Source organism: Macrotis lagotis, chromosome 4 (assembly GCF_037893015.1).
Source record: "Macrotis lagotis isolate mMagLag1 chromosome 4, bilby.v1.9.chrom.fasta, whole genome shotgun sequence".
NCBI lineage: Eukaryota > Metazoa > Chordata > Mammalia > Peramelemorphia > Peramelidae > Macrotis > Macrotis lagotis.
This window is the reverse complement of record NC_133661.1, coordinates 53,895,515-53,923,076: the sequence shown is the minus strand read 5'-3', so window position 1 is coordinate 53,923,076 and position 27,562 is coordinate 53,895,515. Positions and strand designations below refer to the sequence as shown.

Here is a 27,562-nt window from a genome sequence, read left to right as displayed (position 1 = left end):
TGGTTTGCAATGTGTTAGTATAACCTTGTCAACTTTATTGGAGTGTGTCCTATCATCTGTTTTAATGTAGCTGAAGCTGAAGGACGAGGCTTTGCTTAAGGAGATCCATGTGGTGCAAAACATGGTGGGCTTTGGGGACCCTTCCTTCTGACATCTTTCAGAAGAAGCTGCTATTGTCTGATTATAAGGAAGAAACCTCCCTGAGCCCCTGCATCAAAGAGTCAGACTAGTCTTGGGGCGAAAGAACAACACAATCTGCCCCAACAACAGTTTCATTTGGGGCTTTTTCTTTTGGTTTTGTTTCTTTTTGTTGTTTAATATTTTTTATTGTTATTCAATAAGGTTAATAAATTTAAGCAAGAAAATACGAAGTTTACCTAGTCACTGATGAACTGATAAAAATAGTAGGTTCAGACAAGAGATGAGATGGAAGCAGCACTACAGAATTTCTGGGGCAGAATGAGAGGCAAAATAATTTAGTCGAGAAAGAGAGCACAAGATCAGGAGTCAGAACTGGGTTCTGATGCAGATCTTGCTAATTAGTAGCTTTTTAATTCTGAGAAAATTCTTTCATCACTCTGAACCTTGGTGTCCTCATCTGCAAAATGAGTGAATTAGCTAAAAAAAATGACTCTCTTCTTGGTCTAAGATGTTATTCATGATTTATGGGATCCTCCCAAGACTGAGGAGAGGCAAAGCAAGGTAATGCCACTGGCCAGGTTTATCATTGGAAAGATGTGACCTAAGGACCTTCTTAGTAAAGGAAGACTGGTCAGGAGATTGGGTCCTTGCTTTGGAAGAAGAGGAAAGATTATTATAGGCAAATTCCACAGACATCTTTACTTAAAGAATAGCAGGAGGCAGCTAGGTGGTGTAGTGGATAACGCACCAGCCCTGGTGTCAGAGGGACGAGAGTTCAACTCTAACCTCAGACGCTTCATAATTACCTAGCTGTGAGACCTTGGGCAAGTCACTTAACCCTATTGACTTGCAAAAGCCAAAAAAAAATATTAAAAACCCCAAAACAACAAAAAAGGAATAGCAGAAAATCACTGGAGTGGTTGATTTTTATCTAATCCAATGAAGTCCATGAGGAGTCTTCCCTAGAGAGTACATAAAGCCGCCTCTCACTGCATATATAAGGTCCTAACCCTTTAGAGCTAATCAGACACAGGCCTCTATATCTGAATTATATCACAGCAAAAAAAAAGACATGCAGCAAATATTATATATTAGAGGCATAAAAAAATGTGTTTCCCATTCCCCAAAGAGGATGGTCAAAGGACATGAATAAACTGTTTTCAGAAGAACTGATAGGTATTCACTAACATATGAAAAATGTTCCAATTCAATAAGAGAAATACAAATTAAATCAACACTAATAGTTTACTTCACACCCTGCAAATTGGCAAAAATGACCAAAAAAATGGCAAGTCAGTGTTAGAGGGGTTGAGGAAAGACAGGCACATCATTAAAATGGTGGAACTGTGAAATGGTGCAGCCATTTTGGAAAGCAATTTGGAATTAGGCAAAGTGACTTAAATGTCTATTACTGGGCTTATAGCCTAAGGAAGACAGTCATCCATAAGTTAAAAATCCCTATATACTCCAAAATATTGAGAGAAGCACCTTTTGTGCTCAATAGGAACTGGAAGTAAAGTAGATGTATTGGGGAATGACTAGACAAATTATGATACACAAATGTAATAGAATATTACTATGCTGTAAAAAATGATGCATCCGATAAATACAGAAGAGAGATGTACACGAACAAAGTACGCAGAGCCAAGAAAACACTATAACACAAGGAGCACAACAGTGTAAATAGAATGACATAAATGTAACAAAATTATAAAGATCAAACAAGACCTGTAAAGAAGGGATACCCCCAAAATATCTATGCTTGATAGTGGGTATACACTGTACAAATTTTTGTATTTTTCCAGTGTATAAGTTGTGCTTTTTACTCCTCTTAAAAATACAAATAAAATTCATTTGTTCTATGAGAGGACTCTAGGAGGGCTATGAAGGATACTATGGTGATATAAGAAACAGAAATTATCAAGAAAAACTTAAAAAAATATAAAGATCTTTGCAAACTGGTTCCTGTCTACCTCTAATTTTTTTTCTTTGATTAAATCTGTTCTTTCCACTATTTCCCCACACTATCACTAAGCAAATTAAAAAACAAAGACTTTTCTATTCACCAAGATCAATCTCTCTACATACACATCTTTAATCTCTTAAGCAGATTTTTCTATAATTTTCCAAACTTTTCTCCCTAATACTTAGTAACATGTCCAAGTCTCCTCAATTCTTAGAAAATCTTTACTAGGGGGCGGCTAGGTGGCTCAGTGGATAAAGCACCGGCCTTGGAGTCAGGGGTACCTGGGTTCAAATCCGACCCCAGACACTTAATAATTACCTAGCTGTGTGGCCTTGGGCAAGCCACTTAACCCCATTTGCCTTGCAAAAACCTTTAAAAAAAAAAAGAAAGGAAAATCTTTACTAGTCTTATCTCATGGAACCTCCTTTGTCCACCTTCTCCTTTACAGCCAAACTTCTTTTACTTGGTAAATCTCATCAGTTCTCAAAGGATTCATTTTTATCGCTATGCAGTTTCCAATTCAGGGGCTCAAGCACCAAATTCACATCAATGGACATTTTGGACGATATCTTAGAAGCATCCCAGAAATAAAATCTTTTCCCCAAATCTTCTCCTCTACTGAACTTTATTTTTTTCTGTCCAAAGCATTACCATCCCACTTAGTCTTAATGTCTTACTCTCATTCTCCTTATCCAGTTAATGGCTGCATCTTATTTCTGGTTTCACATCTCACTGTTTACTCAGTTCTGACCATTGTTTAGGCCTCTTGTCTAGACTAGAGCAACAGCCTTCAAATTGGTCTCTTTGCCTTCTCCCCCTATGCTAATCCATCTTCACATAGGCCTCCCCGCCTCCTCTCTCTGTCAGTTCACCTTCACATTGCCCTCATCTCTCCTCTCTCTGTGCCAGCCTGCCATCACATTGGCCTCCTCTCCGTGCCAGCCTGCCATCACATTGGCCTCCTCTCCGTGCCAGCCTGCCATCACATTGGCCTCCTCTCCGTGCCAGCCCATCTTCCCGTGGCCTCCTCGGCCTCGCTGCTCAAGCCCTCCCACGGCAGGCCCTTTACCCCCCCATGCCCACAACTGGTCCCTGGCTCCGCTCCCTCCACTCCCCGCCCAGGCCCCCCTCGGAGGTTACCCCGAGGCCGCCAGCACCGGCTCCTCGGGGGACGGGGCGAGCTTTCCTTTCCCGGTCGCAGAGTCGTGGCGGGGAAGCGGCAGGCGCGGGCTTTCTGTGGGAAGGAGTGACTTAGAGGAGGGCGGGACTAGGGAAGCCGGCATTTCCGGAGCGCCCTCTGCGCAGGCGCGGACAATTCGCTTCCGGTGCGAGGAGGGGCCGCTGGCTGAAGGCGCGCGCAGACGCTTCGGAGGTTCCCGCTTCCCAACGGAATTCCTTATAGAGCTCCGGCTTCTCGTCTCGTCTAGTCCGCCATGGTCCAGCTGAGTGAGTGGCCGCCGGGTGGGGCGAGGCACTTGCGGCCTCCCTCCGCCCGGAGGCGGACGAGGGTCGGGCGGGGGGGGGGGGCTGATCGAGCATGTCCGGCAAATCGTCGAGCGCGCCGTGCGCAGGCGCGGTTGGGGGAGCCCGCAGGCAGCCGGGGGCTTCCGGGGGCGGGGCTTGGGCACTGAGGGCGGGCCCGTCTTTCCGCAGCCCCCCTGCTCCGGAAGAACTACCGAGGCGGCCACGTGAGCATCCGGCTGGCGCTGGGCGGCTGCAGCAACCGGCCCTTCTACCGCGTGGTGGCGGCCTACAACCGGCGCGCCCGGGACGGCCGCCACCTGGAGCAGCTGGGCTGCTACGACCCGCTGCCCAACAGCCACGGCGAGAAGCTGGTGGGCCTCAACCTGGACAGGATCCGCCACTGGCTGGGCTCCGGGGCGCACCTCACCAAGCCCGTGGAGAAGCTCCTGGGTAACCCCCCGCCCGCAGCCCCTGGGTTAGGGGGGCCAGGCCCGCCCCGCCCCGGGAGCCCGGGCCCACCAGCCTCGTGTCGCCCCCAGGTCTCTGCGGCTTCTTCCCGCTGCACCCCATGACGATCACCGATGCGGAGCGGCTGAGAAGGACACGCGCCCTGGAGGCGGCCGCGGCCAGCCCGGCCCAGGCCCCGCAGCAGAGCGGCCGCCCCGGGGGCGCCGACTGCTGACTCCCCGCGCCCGTGAATAAAGCCCATGAGCCGAGCTCTGTCTGTACTTCTGGAGTGCCGGGCTTGTGGAGGTTAGAGCTGGGCCTTGGGCAGGGAATTATCAGGACGCAGAAACCGAAGGGTTGCAAGATTTGGGGCAATTTAAGGGATGGGTATTCAGTGACGAAGCTCAGACATAACTCCGCAGTCTCCACTCAAGGCTGTGGATTGAAAGGGAAAGAGACTGGAGGCCGCATCGGACAGCCCGGGTTGTAGACAGTGTAGATCTCATGGTTTGTCACCTGAAGACTTGGAAAAATCTTCCATTTCAAAATAGTGAAATGGCAACAGAGCCCTGCAAAAGAGAAATCTTCCTCAAGATCCTTGACTGATCCATCAACGAACTAGAACAGGCCAAATACCAAATTATGATCAAGCCAGGTGTTTCCAGTTTGGTTTTATGAGACTAGCAAATGCCTCCCTGAAGTCCAAAACATAATAACTCTGATGCATCAGTCTAGCAACACAAGAACACAACAGTCTATCACACAAGGAAAAGGGGGTGAGTTGGGTGATGTGTTCTTAAGGAAGCCAGGCTTCTAGAGATTACTATTTCTTACCAGGTGACTCTAGAGGAGACTGGCATCAAAGCCCTAGGCCCTACAAGATTATAGCATTTTTCTTTGAAAATCAGCTCTTGCTTATGTCTGCAGACAAGCACCTTTCCATCAGTACATGACTAACAGCCCTCTAGTGGCCTCATTAACAAGTTCGTGCTAACATCTCATCTGTGTTGGACTTCAGGTTCCACAGAATCCTTTTGTTTCCAGTATGAAGATCATTCTTTTTTTAAATAAAGATTTTATTTGAGTTTTACAATTTTTCCCCTGATCTTACTTCCCTCCCCCACCCCCCCACAGAAGGCAATATGTCAGTCTTTACATTGTTTCCATGGTACATATTGATCCAAATTGAGTGTGATGAGAGAGAAATCATATCCTTAAGGAAGCAACATATATAAAAGTATAAGAGTTAACAAGATCAGACAAGATACCAGGTTTTTTTTCTAAATTAAAGGAAATAGTCCTTGGACTTTGTTCAAACTCCACAGTTACAGATGGTATTCTCCATTGCAGAAAGCCCTAAATTGTCCCTGATTGTTGCACTGATGTTAGGAGCAAGTCCATCAAGGTTGATCATCACCCCCATGTTGCTGTTGGGGTGTACAGTGTTTTTCTGGTTCTGCTCATCTCACTCGGCATCAGTTCATGCAAATCCCTCCAGGCTTCCCTGAATTCCCATCCCTCCTGGTTTCTAATAGAATAGTGTTCCATGACATACATATACCACAGTCTGCTAAGCTATTCCCCAACTGAAGGACATTCACTTAATTTCCAATTCTTTGCCACCACAAACAGGGCTGCTATGAATATTTTTGTACAAATGATGTTTTTACCCATTTTCATCATCTCTTTAGGGTATAGACCCAGTAGTGGTATTGCTGGATCAAAGGGTATGCTCATTTTTGTTGCCCGCATAGTTCCAAATTGCTCTCCAGAAAGGTTGGATGAGTTCACAGCTCCACCAACAATGTAATAGTGACCCAGATTTCCCACAACCCATGAAGATCATTTTTTTTAAGGTTTTTGCAAGGCAAATGGAGTTAAGTGGCTTGCCCAAGGCCACACAGCCACCTAATTATTGTCTGAGGCCAGATTTAAACCCAGGTACTCTTGACTCCAGGGTCTATGCTTTATCCACTGTGCCACCTAGCCGCCCCCATGAGGATCATTCTCACCAAAGTAAACCAAAGCAAATCAGTCAACTCTTTTTCCCTTCTTTATCTCAGACTGCATGCCTGCCTATCCTTGTCCCATCTTGCTACAAAAACCCTCCCTACCCCAAATTTCGTTTTTGTTAGTATTTTCCCCAGGTCACTCTTCATTCTCTGCTTGAAACTGGCTGAAGTTTTTCTTAAAGGTTCATGTCACTCTTGGATATTTGTTCTCATTTATGCATCCCTTATACCTTTTGTACATGTCCTTTTCAAACCTGAATTCATCAGAGTTCACTAGCCACATTGGTCTTTAACTTTCTTTTTCTTTAATGGTTAGAATATACTTTTTGAATATTGTTTTTGAGTTCATTCTCTAATTCCTAAATCATTGTCCCTTTCAGCATTCTGGATCATGGGTTAGTACCTATCATTTTATTTTTAAAAAATCTGTTTTCCCAAAGCCTTTGATACTCTTCTGATTATGAATTAGCACCACCACCATCAGAACCCTAGGGGACTTCAATCTAGTAGGAGAGATAATGCCAGCACAGTTGGAGGAAATATAAGAAGAAAGGCCTAGGAAGGGGAGATCTGGCAAAGCCTCCCGGTGGGGTTTGAGCTGAGTCTTGCAAGAAACCAATAGGCAGAAGGGAGAGCACACTAGCCATGGGACATGTGGGGAGGAACACGGGAGACAATGGGAAATGGTACTTACTAAACACCTCACTTGCTGGTAGAAAGGGTTGTATTGTGTGAATATCTTCCTAGACCTTCTGGTAGAAGTGGAAATGATACAATCTTTCAACTGGATCCACATCAGAACTTGGCCAAGGAGCAGCTAGATGGCACAGCAGATAGAGCACTGGCCCTGGAGTCAGGAGTGCCTGAGTTCAAATCCAGCCTAACACACGTAATAATTACCTAGCTGTGTGGCCTTGGGCAAGCCACTTAATCCCACTGCCTTGCAAAAACTAAAAAAAAAAAAAAAGAACTTGGCCAAAATGCAATAACAGTTGCTCAAGTATCACTAAGACACAGTGCAATAATGAAAGATTTAGGCTGGACTAAGGAAGCCACATTATGAATGACTTGATTATTAGCACCAGGAAAAAAAGATTGCCGGACAGAGCAGGGATTAATGATCCTTGTAGTGTCTACTTGTATTGGCAGCTATCTTGGACCTCTGAGAGGTTCTGGGAATATGGGGAGAAGTCAGGCTAGGGGAGAAAGTCTCTCCTGGGTCAAGGACTTAATGTGGAGTATTTATTACTCTATTTGCTACTACTGATGTTCATATGTACTTTTTGTTCTGATCTCAAGGGAGGTGGAAGCATATTGAGAATTGCTGTACAGATTGTTTTAATTATAATCGTGATCTCAGTTACAGATCATTCCAGATGGCTGCAAGGACAGCCAGCAGCAAGTGGGTGGCATATACTCAGATTAAGTATGTCTGTTTAGGATAATTAATTCAGTTTTGTTTGAAGTCTCTCTTTTGTGATTTTGCTTTAAGATGTTTTTTGCTATTAGGTTGCATTCCTTCAAGGTATTTTTCAACAATAAGAAAAGGACTTCTGTGGTATGGTTTGGTAAACAACACGTGTATTACATCAATCACTAATCAACATCTGTGAATCCCCAGATAAAAAAGACTAACTGAAAAAATAATAAACAACTTTAGCAACAGCTTATGAAATTCTCTACCAGTAACATCATGTGATTAAAAAATTAGGTAATAGACCATCAGTCAGAATTTTTTTTTTTAGATTTTGCAAGGCAAATGGGGTTAAGTGGCTTGCCCAAGGCCACACAGCTAGGTAATTATTAAGTATCTGAGGCCAGATTTGAACGTCGTGCATGAAGGGCGGGCGGGTGGCGCGGATCCTGCCGTCACCGGGGGCGGCAGCGCGCACCAGCTTCACCCGGGGGAAGGGGAGGCGGCGGCGCGAGGACCGGCCCCTTGCCAGGCCCCCGGGCCCTCCCTGCGCCGCTGCCTGCGGGGCCGCGGGCCAAGCGCGACAGGGCGCGGCGCCTGCGCAGAGCAAGGCGGAGTCTGTCACGGGACCGCGGGGGGCGGGGCTCCCCCGGGTCGGGGCTCCCAAGCAAGGCCACGCCCACCCGCGCACAGTCTCCGCGGAGGAAGTGGGAGGGAGGCGCCGGCGGGCGGAGGCGGCGGCAGGGGAGACCGTTTGCGGCTGCGCAGGAAGCTCGCGCCCCCCCCCCGTCCCGCACGTCACTTCCCGCCCCGCCCCGCCGCCGGCAGCTCTCTTTCGCGCGGGAAGAGAAAACCGGCGGCGGCTGGGAGGCGCGAGTGCGGGCCGGGCCGGGCCGCGGCGGCCATGGGGCTCCTGGAGCGCTGCAGGGAGGAGTTCGGCACCGCCGACCTGTACGAGGTGCTGGGCGTGCGGCGCGAGGCCTCGGACGGCGAGATCCGGCGCGGCTACCGCAAGGCCTCCCTGAGGCTGCACCCGGACCGCGTGGCCGAGGACGCCCGGGAGGAGGCCACCCGCCGCTTCCAGGTGCGCGGGGCGGGGCCTCGGGGGCGGGGCCTCCCCGGGGCATCCCGGGGGCGGGGTCTCCCCGGGGCAGGGCCTCCGGGGGCGGGGTCTCCTTGGGGCAGGGCCTCCGGGGGCGGGGTCTCCCCGGGGCAGGGCCTCCGGGGGCGGGGTCTCCCCGGGGCAGGGCCTCCGGGGGCGGGGTCTCTTCGGGGGCGGGGTCCCCCCGGGCCGGCACCCCCTGGTAGCCAGGGCAGGGGCCCACAGCCGGCTGCTGCCCCCCCAGATCCTGGGCAAGGCCTACGCGATCCTGAGCGACCCCGAGGCGCGGGCGGCCTACGACGAGCAGGGCGCGGTGGACGAGGAGTCGGAGGCGCTGAGCCAGGAGCGGGACTGGGCGGCCTACTGGCGGCTGCTCTTCAGAGAGGTGCGGGGCGCCCGCGGGGCGGGGGGCGGAGCCTCGCTGCCAGGGCCACCCGGCTGTGCCCGCTCGCGGCTGGGCTCGGTGCCCCCCCGCGGCTGACGGCGTGCCCTAATGGAGCAGGACGCGCATGGGGGTTCCCTAGCGCGCCGGCTCTGCCGTCAGGAGGACCTGGGTTCAAATTTGACTCAGACACTAATTACCCAGCCGTGTGGCCTTGGCCAAGCCACTTGACCCCTTTCCCTGCAAAAATTTTTCTAATTTTGAAAAAAATACCCTTAACCGAGAGGGCCACCGATAAGTTGTGCCTTTCTCTTTTCAAGATAACTTTTGAGGACATTAAGACCTTTGAAGAGAAGTACATTGGTTCAGAAGAAGAGCTGGCTGATATTAAACAAGCCTATGTGGACTTCAAGGGCGATATGGATCAAATCATGCAGTCTGTATTATGCGCAGAATACACCGACGAACCCAGAATACGGAACATAATACAACAGGCCATCGATTCTGGAGAAGTTCCACCCTTTAAAGCTTTCCTCAAAGAGTCGAAGCAAAAAATGAATGCAAGGAAAAGGAGGGTAATGTGGATTTTTGATATTAGGGCCCCAAGAGTAATGGGAAACTAGTTCTTATTGGAGTAGTAAGTACTTAAATTACTTAGATCCTTCGTGTTTTTATGTTATTAAAAGCATAGTTGCTTGAGAAGTTTAAATTAGTGGAGAAAAAGGTCAAAATATTTTTCTTGAGGAGGAACTTGTATTTGTTTTGCATTCACTTTAACTGGGATGATTTGATAAAAGAATAGACTTTTGAAAAGAGGGAAGAGGTTAAGTCAAAAGAACTAAAAGTATTTAAACTGAAGTTGCCTTGGCAACCACTGCTTATTGTATGTCAAACTGATATTTCAGACAAGAAACTGATCATGCTAGTCTAAGCTAATTTCTTCTCTGGAGTATCATCAGGTAAATGAACTTTTATCAAGGTCTCCTGGGAATTTTGTTGCTTTCCTTTCCTGCTGATCTAATTCAGTAAACTTGGCTAAAACTCCCCAGATACACTGCTTCCACAACTCATGAAGACTAGAGAGAGTGCATTATAGATGGTGAGGATAGCATGCTGGCTTCTGGCAGGTAGCATGTGAGCCTAGCCAAGTCAAGCAGTGTTGGTGCTCTAAGAGACCATAAGACCCTGCCTTTCCAAGGTGCTGATCTGTATTAGTGGAGAGCTTGGTTTTTCTTTTCCAGGATTCCTATTCCTTATACCTTTGAAAACACATCACAGTCCCTGTCCTTTTAACCAAATCCTTTTATAAGACCTCATAGATGGCCTTAAGAAAAGGGATTAGACTTGGAAATGAGGGTGCTTCACAGAAGCCAAGTGAGTATTAATGCAGAATTTGTTGGTCCTTGGCTTTTGTAGTGGACATAAAGCAGAACTCCTTTTATTTGACCTTGAATCTCATATGCATTTGGGGGTGTGTGTGTGTGTGCTTTTTCAGGCTCAAGAAGAAGCCAAAGAAGCAGAAAAGACCAGAAAGGAGCTGGGCCTAGGGGGTGAACCAGGTGATCTAAAAGCACTTATCCAGGTGAGTTCTGTGGGTAGAGACCTAGAGCACAGAGAACCCTTCCTCCCCTGATCCAGTTCTTATCTTAGGGACTTGCTGATTTTGTTCTGAAATGTATGTGTTTTAACTTTTCCAATAGAGCAGACAAAAGGATCGTGTAAAAGAAATGGAGAGTTTTCTGGCCCAGATGGAAGCAAAGTATTGCAACTCTTCCAAAAAAGGGAAAAAACCAACTGACAAGAAAGGAAAAAAATAATGAAAGCAATGCTTTTGTTTCTTCAGTGGGCCTTCTATTTAATTGGTACTTCCTCACCTAACGAATAAAATGAGAAAATCTTTGTTATCCTTCTGGCCTAGATTACCTAGACCTAGACTACTTGTGAGTAATTTATTCAGCAGTTGCCCCAGTTCATTGTCATGTTACATATGGATCTTCTCAAAAGTGTTTACTGGCAGGTACCTAGTGTTTGTATGAAATTTTCCTCCTGGGAGAATTTGGTTTTCAGAGGATATATGTTGCCATGCATCTTACACAGAAGGAATTCTAGACTAATTCTATCAAGACAAGATAGAGACTTCTTTCAGTTCACTTGACAGGTAATAATGTTATTGGTGAGGAAATCAAATTTTTAAAGCAGGGTGGCTAGGTGGCACAGTGGATAAAGGACATGCCCTGGAGTCAGGAGTACCTGGGTTCAAATCGGGTCTCAGACACTTAATTACCTAGCTGTGTGGCCTTGGGCAAGCCACTTAACCCCATTTGCCTTGCAAAAACCTAAAAAACAACAACAACAAAAAACTAGCTCTCAAGTTTCCAAAAGTGATATCTGGGAGTGGGGTGGGTGGGGTGATAATAGAGCCCAATGATCTTACCAAGAGTTGAATTTGCTAATAACTTGAACTCTTGAAAAAAGAAAGCTAAGGCCTAACACATTCGTATTCACAACTCTTCTTTCAACCAGGCTTCTTCAAATACCAAGCAGTTTTGCAGAGGATGTAGAATTGTATGTACTTTTTCCTCAAATGTCATGACTAAGACTTCTGTTGAAATTTGTCACCATGGATCTTAAATTAGGAGGAAAGTGAGAGTTGTCAATTACTTCCAGTTTCTGATCACAAATACTGATTTAGAAAATAAACTCTTTAATTGCATTCAATTAAAAAAATATAAATTTCATGCAGTTTGGATTCCCCCACCTCAAGCTAACACAATGGTACCAGTGGCCATTTTGTTATGAATCAAATTGATAGTGTAAAGTATCCTCACTATGATTTCATGAATTCTTTTTGTTCAGGAGATGACTTAAACAATAATTGAATAATAGAAACCAATTATATAATCAGATTTAATTACAAATGAAATTAAGTATTATGTAAGCTAAACAGCTCTTGAAGAAGCTGCATTTATACCATTGTTTGTGCTAATTATGAATTTTAAAATGCCTTTAGAAAAACTCCCAAGAGATTCTGAGCTCATCACTCACTTTCTGCTACTCCACTGTCACCAAAGGAATCTGAGAATTAGCACGTGAAAATCACTGACTGTTAGTGGAGCCACATAGGAAAGTTCCAAAAAAGGAAATGAATTTATTTATTTGTTACTGAAGAAAATTTGGCAATAATGGAAGCATGAGTATTAGAGGAATCTGATCAATGAAGCAGAACTAGTAAGAATACAGGAAATAGTAGTGACTGTACAACTTCACCTGAAATAGAGCTTGATCAGTATTAGTCTAAAAAGATAAGATCTGGCAAATTGGCCCATTTCAATAAAGGTAAAATAAGCCATATTTCTCTCAACTAATGCATGATGTTTTCCAATTGGTCTTTACTGTCAGTTTTATTCTCCAGTAAATCTGTGGCCAGGTTCCTTGGGGATCAGTCCGGCTAATTTTGGAGCCACTCTAGGAAGCATTTTCGTTTGAGTGGCAGTTCAGCCTTCTCACAACACTGTCTCCTTAATGATTTCACTTGAAATTAAGAAAATAAAATTATTTTCAGGAGTTTAAATACAAGCAGAAGTGTTCTAGGGAATATGGTTGCTTAATGCTATAGCAGTTTAACTGCTGCTTTTCACACATCTGCCGTAATAATACTGCTTGTCAGACAATATAATGATTTGGGGAGGAGGTCCATCTTAGAGAAGAGTCTTTTGTCCAATAATAGCTTAACTTGCTCTGAAGGAAGACAAGTGGTCCACACAATCTTTGGCAGACACTGGGTTTTTCCCCCCAGTAGGTTATACAAAAAATAACTTCATAAAGATAGTTTTGAGTTTTTCTTGTAAACAAGTTCTGCATCACTGAGCTGCCTGAACACTGATTCACAAAATTCTCAGACAAGCTCACAACCACCTAACAACAGGTTTTTGGGGTTTGCATTGTGGTTTATCCTATGGGCCCTGTCTGGTTCTAGTGACTGCTCCACCTCGACTTTGAGATCTTGCAGAGCCGTGTAACTGAAGACCTAGTAGACGAAGATGATATAATAAGTAATATTGAAGTTAGAATGCAAAAAAATTGAACAACATTTTTGATTACTGCTGAGTACCTTAAGAAAGCACAGTCAAAACAAGAATCTTATAGTCTAGTAGGAGGGGAGCTAAGACATTTGGCTGGGACATTGGAGAGCAGCGAAGTCTGGTTTTGCTCAAGTAGGAAAAGGGGAAGCTGGGGGGGGGGTGCCATGAACACAGGTGCAGGAAGGAGTCTGGACTTCCATGGATGACCAGCAGCTCTGAAAGGGTTTTGACCAAGAAAGTGCCATGAGCTGCCAGAGCTCTCAATGAGAAGTCACTGTCTGGTAATTAAGCCTGTGGAATTGCTGGATGAGAAAACAAGTTCTAGATTGTGGGCTTATGTGAGAAATGGGGGTGTGAAGGAAAGGGTTCTGGACTCAGAAGGCCTACAAGGTCTCTATAATTTTCAATCTGATCCTAGGATTTTAAAAATTAATCTGGCAATAATGTGGGTCTGGATTAGAAAAGGAGAGAAGAGAGGAATGGAGAACAATTGGGAATTAAATGTTACAGATTGATAGAATTTTTAGACAGAATTCTTTATAATAATGAAATCAAAGGTAAAAGCAAAAACATTCCATTTGGAAAAAAAATTAAGGAAATTGTTTAAATCAAATCACATTAAACATTTTAATTTAATAGTTTATAGCATGAAATTATATATATATATATATATTTTATTGAGTAATATTCTAATTGCAGCAGTCATTAAATTTACTATTGAGTTCTAACTCATTAGGCATTACAAAGACAGGTGATTCCAAAAACATTAATTTGTTATACATGTAACATCTGTAGTAAATTGATGTAGTTATCTGTAGTAATTTACAATTTCATTTGAGTTGGAAAAATGGTATTTCATTTAGCATCCAAAAGAACCAGTAGCATGCACATTTATATATAGTACAAATGATAATAATAGATTCTCAATACATGTTGAGTTTAACTGATCATCATGAACGATATTTTTCTTAACTGGCTGCTTCTGCTGAACCTCACCTATTGAATGATGATCTCTATTCTTCTTGTCCTCATTAGAATTACCCAGATGGTGGTGAAAAGAACTCATGTAGGAGGAACTAGACTTCCCTAAATTGATTCCTGTCACTCTTATGTTAATGGAATATGTAGAAAGCAATTTAGGCATTTTTAAAAATTTGAAATTTTAGGCAGAGTATTTTGATGACACAAAATTAGTTTGAGATTTACTGCCTAGTCCTGCCAATTATACTAATTAAAATATTTACACCATTCTCTAGAGAGTGATGGTGAAAGGACTGCTTCTTTGGTGTTTTTCACTAATAGTTTGTAAATAAAAAAGAAACTATTGCAGTCCTTAATAAATTCTATTTAATTTGACAATAGAGCTTTTGCAGCATAGTAATTACTAAACTCATGTCAAATTCACTCCAAAACTTTTATATAAGTAATAAAAAAACACCAAAGCTTATATCTCTTATTTTGAAGCAAAAAAACAAAAGTGAAGCTTACCTGTACCTGCAGATCCCCTTGCAGTCCGAGACTGATTAGGATAATCAATAAAGGTGCAAGAATGTCGACACTGTGAATCTGGCTAGAAGAAAAGAGTGAAAAGTAACTGAGTCTCCATTAACTTTTCTCAACTGAAAAAGATTTAATGTTCTAATACATTTAATAAGGAAAAAGGCTTATTAGAAAGAGCTTCATGCAAACTTTGAAGGCATATATATATAGAATGCCAGAGACCACATTCCTATTTATAATATCTGAATCTCATCATTCTTACCCTAAAATATGTATGTGTTTATTTTAAAGATAGATATATAAAACACATATATGAACTCACATAATTTTACTTTTTTTCCTCTCTCTGGTTTAGTTTATTTACTTCCAAAAATACTAAATATTTGTTCATTGTTCAGTGAAACAATGAATGGGAGTAGTCTCTGAATCAACATTATAAACCTGACTTCACATATTTCCATCCTTTTAATTTTAATAACTTTATGAAGTTTTATACTGACAAGAAATAATTGGTTCACAATATGAGTTTTCTAAATGAAGTATTTGTTTTCAGTCAGGCAACTAATTTGTTAAGAATGAAGATAAAAATCAGCATTAAACTAAAATAGTGAATAAAAAAGGAGATAAAGACAGATGAAGGCAATGTGGCTCTGGGTCAGTCATAACCTTTCAGAGCTATAGGTAACTCTCAAACTATAAATTGTAGAAAACATGCTAATCTACACTGGTGGAGGGAATTTCTTATACTAATAAAATCAAAAGTCCAGTCCCTATCTCTATTATCAAGGTTGGAAAGGGGATAAAGGACAAAACAACAAACATTCATATTGTTAACAATTTCTATAGAAACTAAATTCAGTAGGTGGTCATTACATATACTAACCCGGTCATCACATTTTTTTCAAGAATCCAAAAGATGACTCTACACTTGGACATTACCAGAAAGTTAATATCAAAATCAAATTGAACATATAACTTGCCATCAAAAATGGAGGAAATCTCTTGCCAGTAAAAACATGACATAGACCTGTGGCTCAGATCATGAACTTATTGCAAAATTTAGATTTAAATGGAAGGAAGTAGGAAAAACTATCCATCTGTTTGGATGACCTAAATAACATTCCTTATTACATGTGAAGTGGAGATGAATAAATTTTTTAAAAACTTTTTTCCAATTATATGCAAAGATAGTTTTCAATATTTATCCTTTTGAAAGCTTTTGAGTTCCATATATTTCTACCATCCTTCCCGCTCCCCATGGCAGCAAACAAGCTGGTAAAAGTTGTACATAAACAATCATATTTAACATTTCCATATTAGTCATGTTGTGAAAGAGGAATTAGAACTAAGAGGGAAAAACATGAAAAAAAGAATAAATAGAAAAGAAGTTCTAAAAAGTGAACATAATATGCTTTGCTCTGCATTCACAATCAAAAGGTTTTTTTTGCTTTTTTTTTTCTATAGATGTGGATGGTATTTTCCTTAACAGGTCTCTCATAATTGTCCTTGATCACTAACTGCTAAGAACTGCTTCCATCATCTCATAGTGTTGCTGTTAATGTGTAAAATGTTCTCCTGGTTTTGTTGACTAAACTCAGCATCAGTTCATGCAAGTCTTTCTAGGCTTTTCTAAAGTAAGGTCACTCATGCTCTCTTATAACAATAGTACATTCACAGACCTCAGCTATTTCAGCCATTCCCCAATCAATGGGCATTCCCTCAATTTCCAACTGTTTCCAACAACAAAGAGCTGATATGAATATTTTTGTACATATGGGTCTTTTTCTCTTTGGGGGATCTCTTTGGGATACTGATCTAGTAGTGGTATTGTTGGATTAAAGGGTGTGCACAGTTTTAATACCCTTTGGGCATAGTTTTTTTTTTTAAGGTTTTTGCAAGGCAAATGGGGTTAAGTGGCTTGCCCTAGGTGCTCCTAATTCCAGGGCCCGTGCTTTATTCACTGCACCACCTAGCCGCCCCTGGGCATAGTTCTAAAGAGCTCTCTCTCCATATAGGTTGGATCAATTTACAGTTCCTCCAATAGTGCATTAGTGTCTCAGTTTTCCCACATCCCTTTCAGCATTGATCATTTTCCTTTTTTAGTCATTTTAGATGAGAGATGGTACCTCTGAGATGCTTGTAGTAGTTTTTCAAATGACTAGAGATAGCTTTAATTTCTTCATCTGAAAACAGTTCATTATCTTTTGACCATTTATCAACTGGAGAATTTGACTCAGTTCTCTGTATATTTTAGAAATGAGCTCTTTATCAGAAACACTAGTTTATGAAAATTATTTCACAGCTTTCTGCCTTCTTTCTAATCTTGGTTGTATTGGTTTTGTTTGTCCAAAAATTTTTTAATGAAGTCAAAATTATTCATTTGGCAGTTTATAATGTTCTCTACTGTTTGGTCATAAATTTCTCCCCTCTCCATAGATCTTACAGATAGACTATTCCTTGTTCTCCTAATTGGTTTATGGTATTTTCCTTATATATAAGTCCTGTACCCATTTCAACCTTATTTTGGTGAGATATGGGTCTGTTCCTAGTTTCTGCCATACTTTCTTGATTTTCTAAGCAGGTTTATTTCTTATCAAAAAGTGAGTCCTTTATCAATAGATGCTGAAAAAGCTTTTGCCAAAATACAAGCACTCATTCCTACTAAAAACACTAGAGAGTATAGGAATGAATGGACTTCCTTAGAATAATAAGCAGTATCTATCTGAAACCATCAACAAGCATTATATTCAATGGGGAGAGGCTAGAGGCATTCCCAATATGATCAGGGGTGAAACAAGGATGCCCATTATCACCACTACTATTCAGTATCATATTAGAAATGTTAGCTTCAAGTAAGATTAATGGAAAAATTGTAAAACTCAAATAAAATATAATTCAAAAGAAAAGAAATGTTAGCTTCAGCAGTAAGAGAAGAAAAAGAAATTGAAGGCATTAGAATTGGGAAGGAAGAGACAAAACTCTCACTCTTTGCAGATGACATGATAGTCTACTTGGAGAATCCCAAGAAATCATCCAAAAAACTACTGGAAACGCAATTAGCAACTTTAGCAAAGTTACAGAATATAAAAGAAACCCTCATAAAACCTCAACTTTTCTATATATGACTAGCAAGATACAGCAGGAAGAGCTAGAAAGAGAAATCCTACTCAAAGTAACCTCAGACAATATAAAATACCTGGGAGTTTATTTGCCAAGGCAGATTCAGAAACTTTTTGAAAACAATTACAAAACACTTCTCACAAGTAAAATCAGATTTAAATAACTGGGCAAACATCAACTGCTCATGGATAAATAGAGCTAATATAATAAAAATGACAATTCTACCAAAACTGAACTACCTGTTTAGTGCCCTACCAATCAAAATTCCAAAATTTTACTTTAATAAATTAAAAAAAGTAAATTCATATGGAGAAATAAAAAGTCAAGAATTTCCAGGGATTCAATGTGAAAAAAAAGTACAAAAGAAGATGACTTAGCCCTACCAGATCTAAAATTATATTATAAAGCATCAGTCATCAAAACTGTCTGGTATTGGCTAAGAAATAGAGTGGTGGATCAGTGGAATAGAATAGGTGCAATAGCAGGAAATGATTATGGTAATCTGCTGTTTGATAAACCCAAAGAGTCCAGCTATTGGGATAAAAATTCTCTCTTTGATAAAAACTGCTGGGAAAATGGGAAGTTGATATGGAAGAAACTTACAGTAGACCAACACCTCACACCCTTTACCAAGATAAGATCCAAAAGGATTTAGACATAAAAGACAATATTATAAGCCAACTAGAAGATCAAGGACTAGTTTACCTGTCAGATCTATGGAAAGGGAAGCAGTTTATGACTAAGGAAGAGATGGAGAACATCACTAAAAACAAACTAGATTTCCATTACATTAAATTAAAAAGCTTTTGCACAGACAAACCACTGTAACCAAGATCAAAAGCAGGGCAGCTAGGTGGTGTAGTGGATAAAGCACTGGCCTTGGAGTCAGGAGTACCTGGGTTCAAATCCAGTCTCAGACAATAATTACCTAGCTGTGTGGCCTTGGGCAAGCCATTTAACCCTATTTGCCTTGCAAAAACAAACAAAAAGATCAAAAGAAATATAGTAAATTGGGAAACAATCTTTACAACTAGTATTTCTGACAAAGGACTTATTTCTAAACTATACAGAGAACTGAGTCAAAATTAAAAAAAAAAAGGCCATTCTCCAATTGACAAATGGTCAAAGCATATGCAAAGGCAATTTACAGATGAGGAGACCAAAGTGGTCCATAATCATATGAAAAATTGCTGTAAATCATTACATATTAGAGAAATGCAAATTTAAGCTTCTCTGAGGTACCACCTCATACCTCTCAATCTGGCCAATATGACCAAAAAGGATAATGATCAATGTTGGAGGGGTTGTGGGACACTATTACACTGTTGGTGGATCTGTGAAATCATCCAACCTTTTTGGAGAGCAGTCTGGAACTATGTCCAAAGGACAACAAAAATGTGCATACCCTTTGATCCAGCAATACCACTAATGGGTCCATACCCTGAAAAGATTGTGAAAAAGAATAAAAACATCACTCAAAAATATTCATAGTAGCCCTGTTTGTGGTGGCAAAGAATTGGAAATCAAGTAAACGTCCTTCAGTTGGGGAATGGCTTAGCAAACTGTGGTATATCTATGTCATGGAACACCATTGTTCCATTAGAAACCAGGAGGGATGGGATTTCAGGGAAGCCTGGAGGGATTTGCATGAACTGATGCTGAGTGAGATGAGCAGGACCAGAAAAACACTGTGCACCCTAACAGCAACATGGGGGTGATGATCAACCTTGATGGATTTGCTCATTCCATCAGTGCAACAATCAGAGACAATTTGGGGCTGTCTGCAATGGAGAATGCCATCTGTATCCAGAGTAAGAACTGTGGAGTTTGAACAAGGACCAAGGACTATTACTTTAATTTATGTCTTTTGCAAGGCAAATGGGGTTAAGTGGCTTGCCCAAGGCCACACAGCTAGGTAATTATTAAGTGTCTGAGACCTGATTTGAACCCAGGTACTCCTGACTCCAAGGCCGGTGCTTTATCCACTACACCACCTAGCCGCCCCTATTACCTTTAATTTAGGAAAAAAAACCTGATATTGTCTGATCTTGCTATCTCTTTTACTTTATGTTTCGCCCTTAAGGATGTGATTTCTCTCTCATCACATTCAATTTGGATCAATGGAAATAATGTAAGACTGGCAAATTGCCTTCTTTGGGGGGTGGGGGGGAGGGAAGTAAAATTAGGGGAAAAATTGTAAAACTCAAAATAGATAAAATCTTTAAAAACAAAAACAGTGAGTTCTTATTCCAGAAGCTAATGTTTTTGGGTCTGTCAAATGGTAGATTACTATAGTTTTTTTACTATTGTTTCTTTTGTACCTATCTCACTGATCTACCACTATTTTTTTAGCCAATATCAAATAGTTTTGATGACTGCCACTTTATAATATAGTTTTAGATCTGATTAGACTAGACTACCTTCCTTTGCTTTTTTTTTTCATTAATTCCCTGGATATTCTTTTTTTTTTTTTTTTGCAAAGCAAATGGGGTTAAGTGGCTTGCCCAAGGCCACACAGCTAGGTAATTATTAAGTATCTGAGACCGATTTGAACTCAGGTACTCCTGACTCCAGGGCAGGTACTTTATACACTGTACCACCTAGCTGCCCCAATTCCCATGATATTCTTGACCTTTTGTTCCTCTAGCTGAATTTTGTTACTATTTTTTTCTTGCCATGTAAAATAGTTTTTTGGGTAGTTTGAATGGTATGACACTGAATAAGTAATTTAATTTAGATAGAATTCGATGTCATTTTTTATATTAGCTAGGCCTAATCATGAGCAAGTAACATTTTCCCCAATTGTTTATATCTGACTTAATTTGTGTGAAAAGAGTTTTGTAATTATTTTTATGGGTGATGATGAATAAATTTAGTAGATGGAATGCCTGAAGAACTATAGACAGAGGTAGCAAAAAAAAGCATCCCAAAAGAAAAGAAGCAATAAAGCAAAATACCATTTGATGAGGCCTAACAAATAGCTAGGGTAAGAAGGAGAAATAGAATGAGCAATGCAAAGAAATAGAAGAAAACAACAGTTTGGAACAGACAGATATCAGGATAATGTTTCATGCAAAAATGGGCGTACTAAAAGACAAAAATGGTAGGGATTTAACAAAAATAGAAGAGATAAGGCATGGCAAGATTATTCAAAAGAACTATACAAGAACTATCTTAACATCACTGATAACCATGATGTGGTTACTGATCTAGAGACATACATTCTAGAGAATGAAGTTGTGATCTAAGGAAGTATTGCTAATGATAAAGCTGGTTGGTGGAGGTGATGGGAATCAGGTGAGTCAAAATACTCTAAGATGCAATTGCTAAAGTGCTGCACTGAATATGCTAGCAAATTTGGAAAACTCGGGGCGGCTAGGTGGGGTAGTGGATGAAGCAACGGCCTTGGAGTCAGGAGTACCTGGGTTCAAATGCGGTCTCAGACACTTAATAATTACCTAGCTGTGTGGCCTTGGGCAAGCCACTTAACCCCATTTGCCTTGCAAAAACCTAAAAAAAAAAAAATTGGAAAACTCAACAGATTTCCAAAAGAACTTAACTGGACTGGAAAAGATCAGTTCAGATTATCAAACAGTTGTATTCATTTCACATGTTTAAAATTCTACAAACTAGGCTTGAACAATATGAACCAAAAGAGTAGGCTGGTTTTAGAAAAGTCTGAGAAATTAGAGAACAAATTGCCAACATCATGGATTATGTAGAAAGCAAGAGTTCCAGGAAAAAAAAAATCATTTAGTGCTTTGTTGACTGTGGCTCAACAAAATGAGGCACATCATCAGAGATAGGAGTACCAGCTTATCTTACTTATCCCCTGAGGAACCCTTTAGATGATTCATGAAACAATATTATTGAACATGGAACCACTGATATAGTATGACAAGGGTCTCATATTTCCTTTATTTATTTAACTTAAATGCAGAGTATAGCATGCCAAATGTGAGGCTGGATGAATCAAAAGCTGTAATTAATATGCCAAAGAATTAATAACAGTCTCAGCTATATGGATGATACCACTTTGATGGTAGAAAGTGAAGCAGAATTAAGTAGCCTCTTGATGAGGGTGAAAAAGAGTAAAAAGCTGGCTTGAGGCTTACAATTTTAAAAATGAAGATAACAGAAATTGGTCCCATTATTTCCTGCCTAAAAAGAGGGAGAAGAAATGGAAGCAGTGTCAGATTTTATATTCTTGGGCTCAAAGCCATGAAATTAAAAAAGAGGCTTGCTCCTTGGAAGGAAAGCTATGGCAAATCTGGACAGCAAACTAAAAAGCCAGAGACATTATCACTTTGCTGACAAAGTCCATTTAGTCTCCAGGGTTCGGTTTCTACTTGAGTTTAACACCTCTGCTCTAGATGAATCTTGTGATTTGTCTTAAAAAGGACAAGGCCCTCCAAAGGCAGCTTGGTGAGAGACATGTTGCTTATAACAAATGTGCGTTTGCAAACGTCCTTAAGAAGCTTTAGGTCTCGAATCAGTCTTATAGTATTACTACCACATGTGATATTAAATCATACATAGTAAGCACATTTAATAGAACTTTTTTTTTTTTTTAGGTTTTTGCAAGGCAAATGTGGTTAAGTGGCTTGCCCAAGGCCACACAGCTAGGTAATTAAGTGTCTGAGACCGGATTTGAACCCAGGTACTCCTGACTCCAAGGCCGGTGCTTTATCCACTACGCCACCTAGCTGCCCCTATAATAGAACTTCTAAAATAGACTTCTAGGACTTAATGACACCTCTAAGAATCAGCTGTTATTTTTCTCCTTTACTTTTTTGTTTGTTTTGGGTACATTTTCCCTTGTAGATATTCCTTTTATCAAGATCTCATCCATTCATCTGTCTCACACTTCATTTTTCCTGTGTGGAAATAAATAGGTGGATCAGATGGTAGCATGGATTTGTGTCATTATAACCCCAAATTAGGGAGCATATAGACCATCCATCACTACCCTGGAAGCTTCTGGGGTCCCACTACAATTCCCTAGTTATGTGGATGAAACAGGAGTCTCCTGTGAACAGTGCTGTCAGTCTAGCTCTGGAGAAGCTGCTGACCGAAAAGTTGGAACTGAGTCATTAGATGAGCAGGTTCTCCCTGGAGGATTCCATCCTGATGGGAAATGTTTGACTAGCAAGATTTTTCACCATTATTTTTGTTTAGTAAAGTCAAGATAACAAATTTATATGTACTAATGCAAAATCAAAGCTCTACTTTTTTCCTTCTTAAAAACCAAAACTCTGGGGCTGCTAAGGTGGTACAGTGGATAAAGCACCGGCCCTGGAGTCAGGAGTACCTGGGTTCAAATCCGGTCTCAAATACTTAACAATTACCTAGCTGTGTGACCTTGGGCAAGCCACTTAACTCCATTTGCCTTACAAAAACCTAAAAAAACAAACAAACAACAAAAAAAAAAAACCCCCACCAAAACTCTTAAACCTGTCTCATTTCACTAGTTCCTTAGCAGAACCCTATCCCCTGTTCTTCAGGAAGGCTTCTAAGAGTGGGTTTACAGGGTTACTGTGGCTAAAATCCAAGGATGAATGTATGCACAAACCACTGGTTTAATTTTCTCTTGTTTATTCTCAGAGGCCTAAATGGAAGTTTGAAATATTTTCTAGTATATGGCATTAAATAGTACGGTGTAGTAGAAAGACCACAAGAACAGGGAAAAGACCTCTGGCCCTGGTCCCAATTCCAATCCCACCTGGACAAACAGGGCAAATCATGTCAGTTTTATAATTTGCAAGATGATGGGGCTGATCTAGGTGAGCTCTTAGCTATTTTTTTACCTCTAAGGTGCAATCTATCAATAAGATTCATTAAAAAATGAATGCACTTGCCAACTGTTAATTTTTGGTCAACCTTCATGTTTCCATAAACAATTAAAGGTTTGGTTAGTGACTCAGGATAAGTCATTGACAATGTTCATATCCTAAGCAATGTCCTAGGCAATACTATCTCCATTTGCTCTCTGTAAAGTTATATGCTAAAGCTTTTAAACTAGCATTTTTGCCCATTTTATTCCCCAATGATAAAGACCAAACAGGATATTTGCACTCTACCAAAAATGACTGGGTGGTGTTGGGTCTGGAGAAAAAGTCAGGCAAAAGGAGCCTCTCTTGGGGCTGCTGGTTAGGTTCATCCACTACAGCACTGCGAGCTCGGCTAGAATCACTTCGGGATTTCTGAAGGCGAAAGACCAGATAGTAGTTACTGCTTGTGTGTGTGAGCCCACCCAAGCCCTACCCCAGCCTGAGAGACCGACATTTTCAGCAAGCATGACTGAAGGACAAAGTCTCCTGCCCACCCAAGACAAGCTCCCATTGACACACACACAAACATCTAAGCCCATACCGTCTGCCTTTGTGATCCCACACTGCTCAAATGCTCCATGTCAGCTGTGCCAATTGGGGGAAGCAGATTATTTCGACTCAGTGGCATTGGTGAAGGAGAAGACATGGAGTCAGCTGCTGTTGGGCTGCCATTCCCCAAGAACCAAAGAAAAAAGCAAAATTAATTCCTTTAAACACAAATGAAATATTTAGCTTAATGCTTCAAGTCACCCAGGCATAATTTAATTTAAGAAAATATTTGGGCAGTGTTTCCCAGGGTTTTCTTTGGGGGAAAAAAAAAGCTTGGCATTTTCTCTTTTACAGTCAGGGAAGAGAATTCTTTTTTCCATTTGGAAGGTCTCAGAGCTAGAGCTTTACAAAATCATTTACAAAATCTTAATGATTTCTCTGTAATACAGGGTCTGGGGACAGGTTGAAATCGTGGCTTACTAGAAGTAATCTTAGTTTATGAAATATCTTAATTCTTATCACTGATACCTAAGATAGCAAGTAAAACCAACTGATGCTGTTAAAAGAAAACTTTCATTTTAAAAATGTTTCTTAAAAGGGGGGAAAGTACAAAGTTAGGGCATAAACTATATGAGTTAAGGATGCTTGATGAGCAAAAAGTTTTTTTGAATTTATTTAGCAACATAATAGCAATAATTATTTAGCAACATAGATTGACACAGACTTTGAAAACCTATAAATTCTGGTCCCATGGTCACCATTTCCTTATAAACATTCAATATATAAAAATCGTGCTCTTCAGCAGTGGTCATTGGTGCCATTTCGCACCCCTTCCTATTTTCCCCTTCTTCTGGTCAGGATTCTCCTGAGATAAGCAGCAAGTTAAGCATAACGAGTAATTAAAGACAGAAAAGTGGGTGGGGGGAAAAAATCAAGGAATGCCCCCTGTGGGTTACTATCAGTAGTAAAGTACATTTAACTCGAAAAACAGTTTGCAAAGTAGGCATAGGCAAAAATGTATGCACAGCCCTCAATAGTGGCTGGCCACTGTGGAGATGGCAGTTCTAACCCTGTGAAAAATCTAATAAAAGAAATTTTTACATATGTATGATACACACATTATTTGGAGTGATCAGTAATTGCATAAATGAAGGAACATTCTGAAGTGATAGGCTAATATCTTAAGATAGAAGTCCTAAAAAAACCCTAAATGAATATTTTTGCCAGTATTTAAAGTTACATATTTGATTTAAAAAAATAACAGTATCATCATGAATAGAATTAATCACTCTTTGGAGATGTAAAGAGAATTCTTTTCCTTCATCCTTGAACTAAGCATTATTTCTCATACCTCTAATTTATTAACTTTTTCCCAGAAAGGCTATATTCTTGATCAAATCATGGCTATACTTGAAATCAACAGGTTTCTTTTGCCTGGAGATACATGAGATTTAAAACCTATTTCAAATCAAATCCTTTTCCCCTATTGTTCATCCTGTATTATGTTCAAATTAACCTATCAGAACACTAAATTATAACTATGTGGTTCTAATATTTTCTCCATTTTGAGTTATTCTACCTCAAATTAATTTTTCTTTAGTTTTATCAGTTATCTACTTTTACAGAGTATGATTTTGAAACCTACAGTCGGGTTCCCCTGATGAGTTCATCCAAGGGTCTTGGTGTCCCTGAGCGTGAAAGACTTATGCCAATTGGATGAAGGGTACGTGGGGGAGGGTTTCGCCTCCTGGCAGACTGTACTGTATATGAAAGAGATGATGAACTGAGCTCCAGTGTACGATTTGGCCAATTTCGATTAGAAAGGATGGTACTGGATCCAGGTCTCATCAGTAGCTTGTCATCTAAATCTCTAGCAGCCAAAAGAAAAATCCAGAATTTAAAATATGCCTCAACAACAAATTCAAAATGGAAATGGAAATATTTCACAGGATAAAAGCCTTGTTTTGTACAACATGCTCAAAAGAAATTTTTTTTTAAAATTTCATAATAAACAATCTAATACCAAGGAATAATCTGCTTAGCCAGGTCAGATGAATTAGCCTTCTTTCAAAAGTATGATATAATTTTAGGTACAAGCAGAGGGAACTAGAAAAAGCAAGACATACACTTGTCAACAGAGCAAACCCTACTTGGGTCCTACCTGCAATGTGATGAAGGTCTTTAAAAAAATTCACCTACCTAAAAACATTTCCCCAGTGGCCTATTAGCACACCTGAAATTTACTCCAATGGAATCATACCTTTAAAAACTTCCAGTCAGAATGACTCTGGACTGGCTCTGTGTGGAAGGCATATGCTTTACTGCTAGTGCTTTTCAGCAACAGCCTCCAGTGTTATATATCTGTGTCTTTAAAGTGTCAAAAGGACCTAATCCACTTATATCAGGATGAAGGGTTTGATGATCCACAGAACTGCCCTTCCTGAAAAAATGAGTCCTCTGGTAAATAAAATGGGAGAACTAAAGAGATCAGTGGCTCACCTATATCTTTATGGTGTTAGAATTAAAAAGTTATACTTTTTTATATACTAGGGTAAGGTTAAAAGGAGTTTCACATTGTAAACTGGATACAAAAGAAACTACAGTCTTGTGGATTATGAAGTAGCTTGATCATTATATAGTTAGCAAGTAAATCAGCCAATCTCCATTGCTCTCAGTTTCCTTAGGTACAAAACATAATTATTTTATCTAGATGATGTTCTAAGTGTTTTGTTGATCTATTTTTATAAAACGTAAAGCATTCTGAGGGATGGTGACACACATGCTAACTCTCATTCCTCTTCTGCCCCTAGGGCCTTAAGATTCTATTCCTTCTCTATCTCTCCCATGGACATCATATCGAAAACTACAACTCCCTGGTGATGACTCCCAAACCTATTTCTATCTCTGACTTTTCACTTGAACTTACAGCCCCATGTGGCCCAAAATATTTCCATCTGGAAGTCCTATTCTCTGAAACTCAAGAGCAGCTTCCTCTTATAACTAGTTCTCCTTTCCATCAATGTTTCTTCTAATTTTCCATCCATTCAGGCTTGAAATCTCAATAACCTCTAACACTTTCCTGACAATTTCTATATAATTAGTCAATAAATCCTACTGACTTTTCATTTGTAATGTCTCTTAAATTTAATCTTTCCATTTTGCTCCCAATACCACAATCACAGGCCAGCCCCTTATCATCCCTTGCCTTAAGTCTTTAAATAGGCTTCCAAGTAACCTTTTTATCTAAGCATAGTATCTAATGGCTGGAGTTAAAAAAGTCTGAGGATCTCAGTTCACATTTTATCTCCATTAATTACTATATTTGTGATTTTGAATTTGTCTTATAATTTGGGTGGCCTTCATTCTCCTAAAATAAAAATGATCTTTGAGGTCCCTTTTAATATTTTCCTTTTCTAAATGTGGGCACACATTGCTACCCAAAAATTTTTCCAAAATCATTGCTTTCAACATATCATTGTTTACTCAAGATCCTTCAAAATTTCCTAGTGCCAAAAGGATAAATTTAAATTACTGAATCTGGTATTTAAGGAAATCCATATTTGTCCTCAAATTACCTTTCAAGTCTTATCTGTCATGCTACAATGGCATTAA

At 40.7% G+C, this 27,562-nt stretch overlaps 4 protein-coding genes across 14 annotated transcripts in view; 3 read left to right on the top strand and 1 right to left on the bottom strand.

Moving 5' to 3' along the window:
- The window catches only part of CFAP70 (cilia and flagella associated protein 70), an 83,995-nt gene extending 83,446 nt beyond the window's left edge, over window positions 1-549 (top strand). For 3 of the 7 annotated variants that reach the window (XM_074232829.1, XM_074232828.1, XM_074232830.1), the window contains exon 28: window positions 71-549. In XM_074232829.1, the coding sequence (XP_074088930.1) occupies window positions 71-151 (81 nt within the window). In that variant the 3' untranslated portion in view covers window positions 152-549. The remainder of the gene's footprint in view (window positions 1-70) is intronic. The other 4 variants (XM_074232827.1, XM_074232826.1, XR_012477789.1 and 1 more) reach the window with 3 other exon arrangements.
- Window positions 550-3,408: 2,859 nt separating this feature from the next.
- Window positions 3,409-5,111, top strand: MRPS16 (mitochondrial ribosomal protein S16). Its single transcript, XM_074232834.1, has 3 exons — window positions 3,409-3,553; window positions 3,761-4,021; window positions 4,111-5,111. The coding sequence occupies exons 1-3, from the start codon at window positions 3,541-3,543 to the stop codon at window positions 4,251-4,253; spliced, it is 417 nt and encodes a 138-aa protein (XP_074088935.1). The 5' UTR covers window positions 3,409-3,540; the 3' UTR covers window positions 4,254-5,111.
- A 3,149-nt stretch (window positions 5,112-8,260) lies between these two features.
- Window positions 8,261-10,832, top strand: DNAJC9 (DnaJ heat shock protein family (Hsp40) member C9). The gene is made up of 5 exons (XM_074232825.1): window positions 8,261-8,528; window positions 8,791-8,931; window positions 9,249-9,503; window positions 10,424-10,510; window positions 10,629-10,832. Exons 1-5 carry the CDS (start codon window positions 8,349-8,351, stop codon window positions 10,743-10,745), a joined length of 780 nt encoding a protein of 259 aa, XP_074088926.1. The 5' UTR covers window positions 8,261-8,348; the 3' UTR covers window positions 10,746-10,832.
- Window positions 9,156-27,562, bottom strand: part of FAM149B1 (family with sequence similarity 149 member B1) — a 49,182-nt gene continuing 30,775 nt past the window's right edge. The window contains exons 10-15 of one of the 5 annotated variants that reach the window (XM_074232824.1): window positions 25,596-25,820; window positions 24,003-24,126; window positions 23,711-23,833; window positions 14,499-14,580; window positions 14,007-14,132; window positions 12,366-12,955 (exon numbers count right to left, since the gene is read on the bottom strand). In XM_074232824.1, the coding sequence (XP_074088925.1) occupies window positions 12,882-12,955; window positions 14,007-14,132; window positions 14,499-14,580; window positions 23,711-23,833; window positions 24,003-24,126; window positions 25,596-25,820 (754 nt within the window). In that variant the 3' untranslated portion in view covers window positions 12,366-12,881. Of the gene's footprint in view, window positions 12,956-14,006; window positions 14,133-14,498; window positions 14,581-23,710; window positions 23,834-24,002; window positions 24,127-25,595; window positions 25,821-27,562 lie in introns of all 5 variants that reach the window. The other 4 variants (XM_074232823.1, XM_074232822.1, XM_074232820.1 and 1 more) reach the window with 4 other exon arrangements.

Excerpts from the sequence above, each read along its gene's own strand:
- MRPS16 (XM_074232834.1), top strand. Across the intron at positions 4,022-4,110 it reads GCCCGTGGAGAAGCTCCTGG|GTCTCTGCGGCTTCTTCCCG; the intron begins GTAACCCCCCGC and ends TGTCGCCCCCAG.
- DNAJC9 (XM_074232825.1), top strand. The coding sequence starts at position 8,349 with ATGGGGCTCCTGGAGCGCTGCAGGGAGGAGTTCGGCACCGCCGACCTG. Across the intron at positions 8,529-8,790 it reads AGGCCACCCGCCGCTTCCAG|ATCCTGGGCAAGGCCTACGC; the intron begins GTGCGCGGGGCG and ends CTGCCCCCCCAG. Across the intron at positions 9,504-10,423 it reads TGAATGCAAGGAAAAGGAGG|GCTCAAGAAGAAGCCAAAGA; the intron begins GTAATGTGGATT and ends GTGCTTTTTCAG.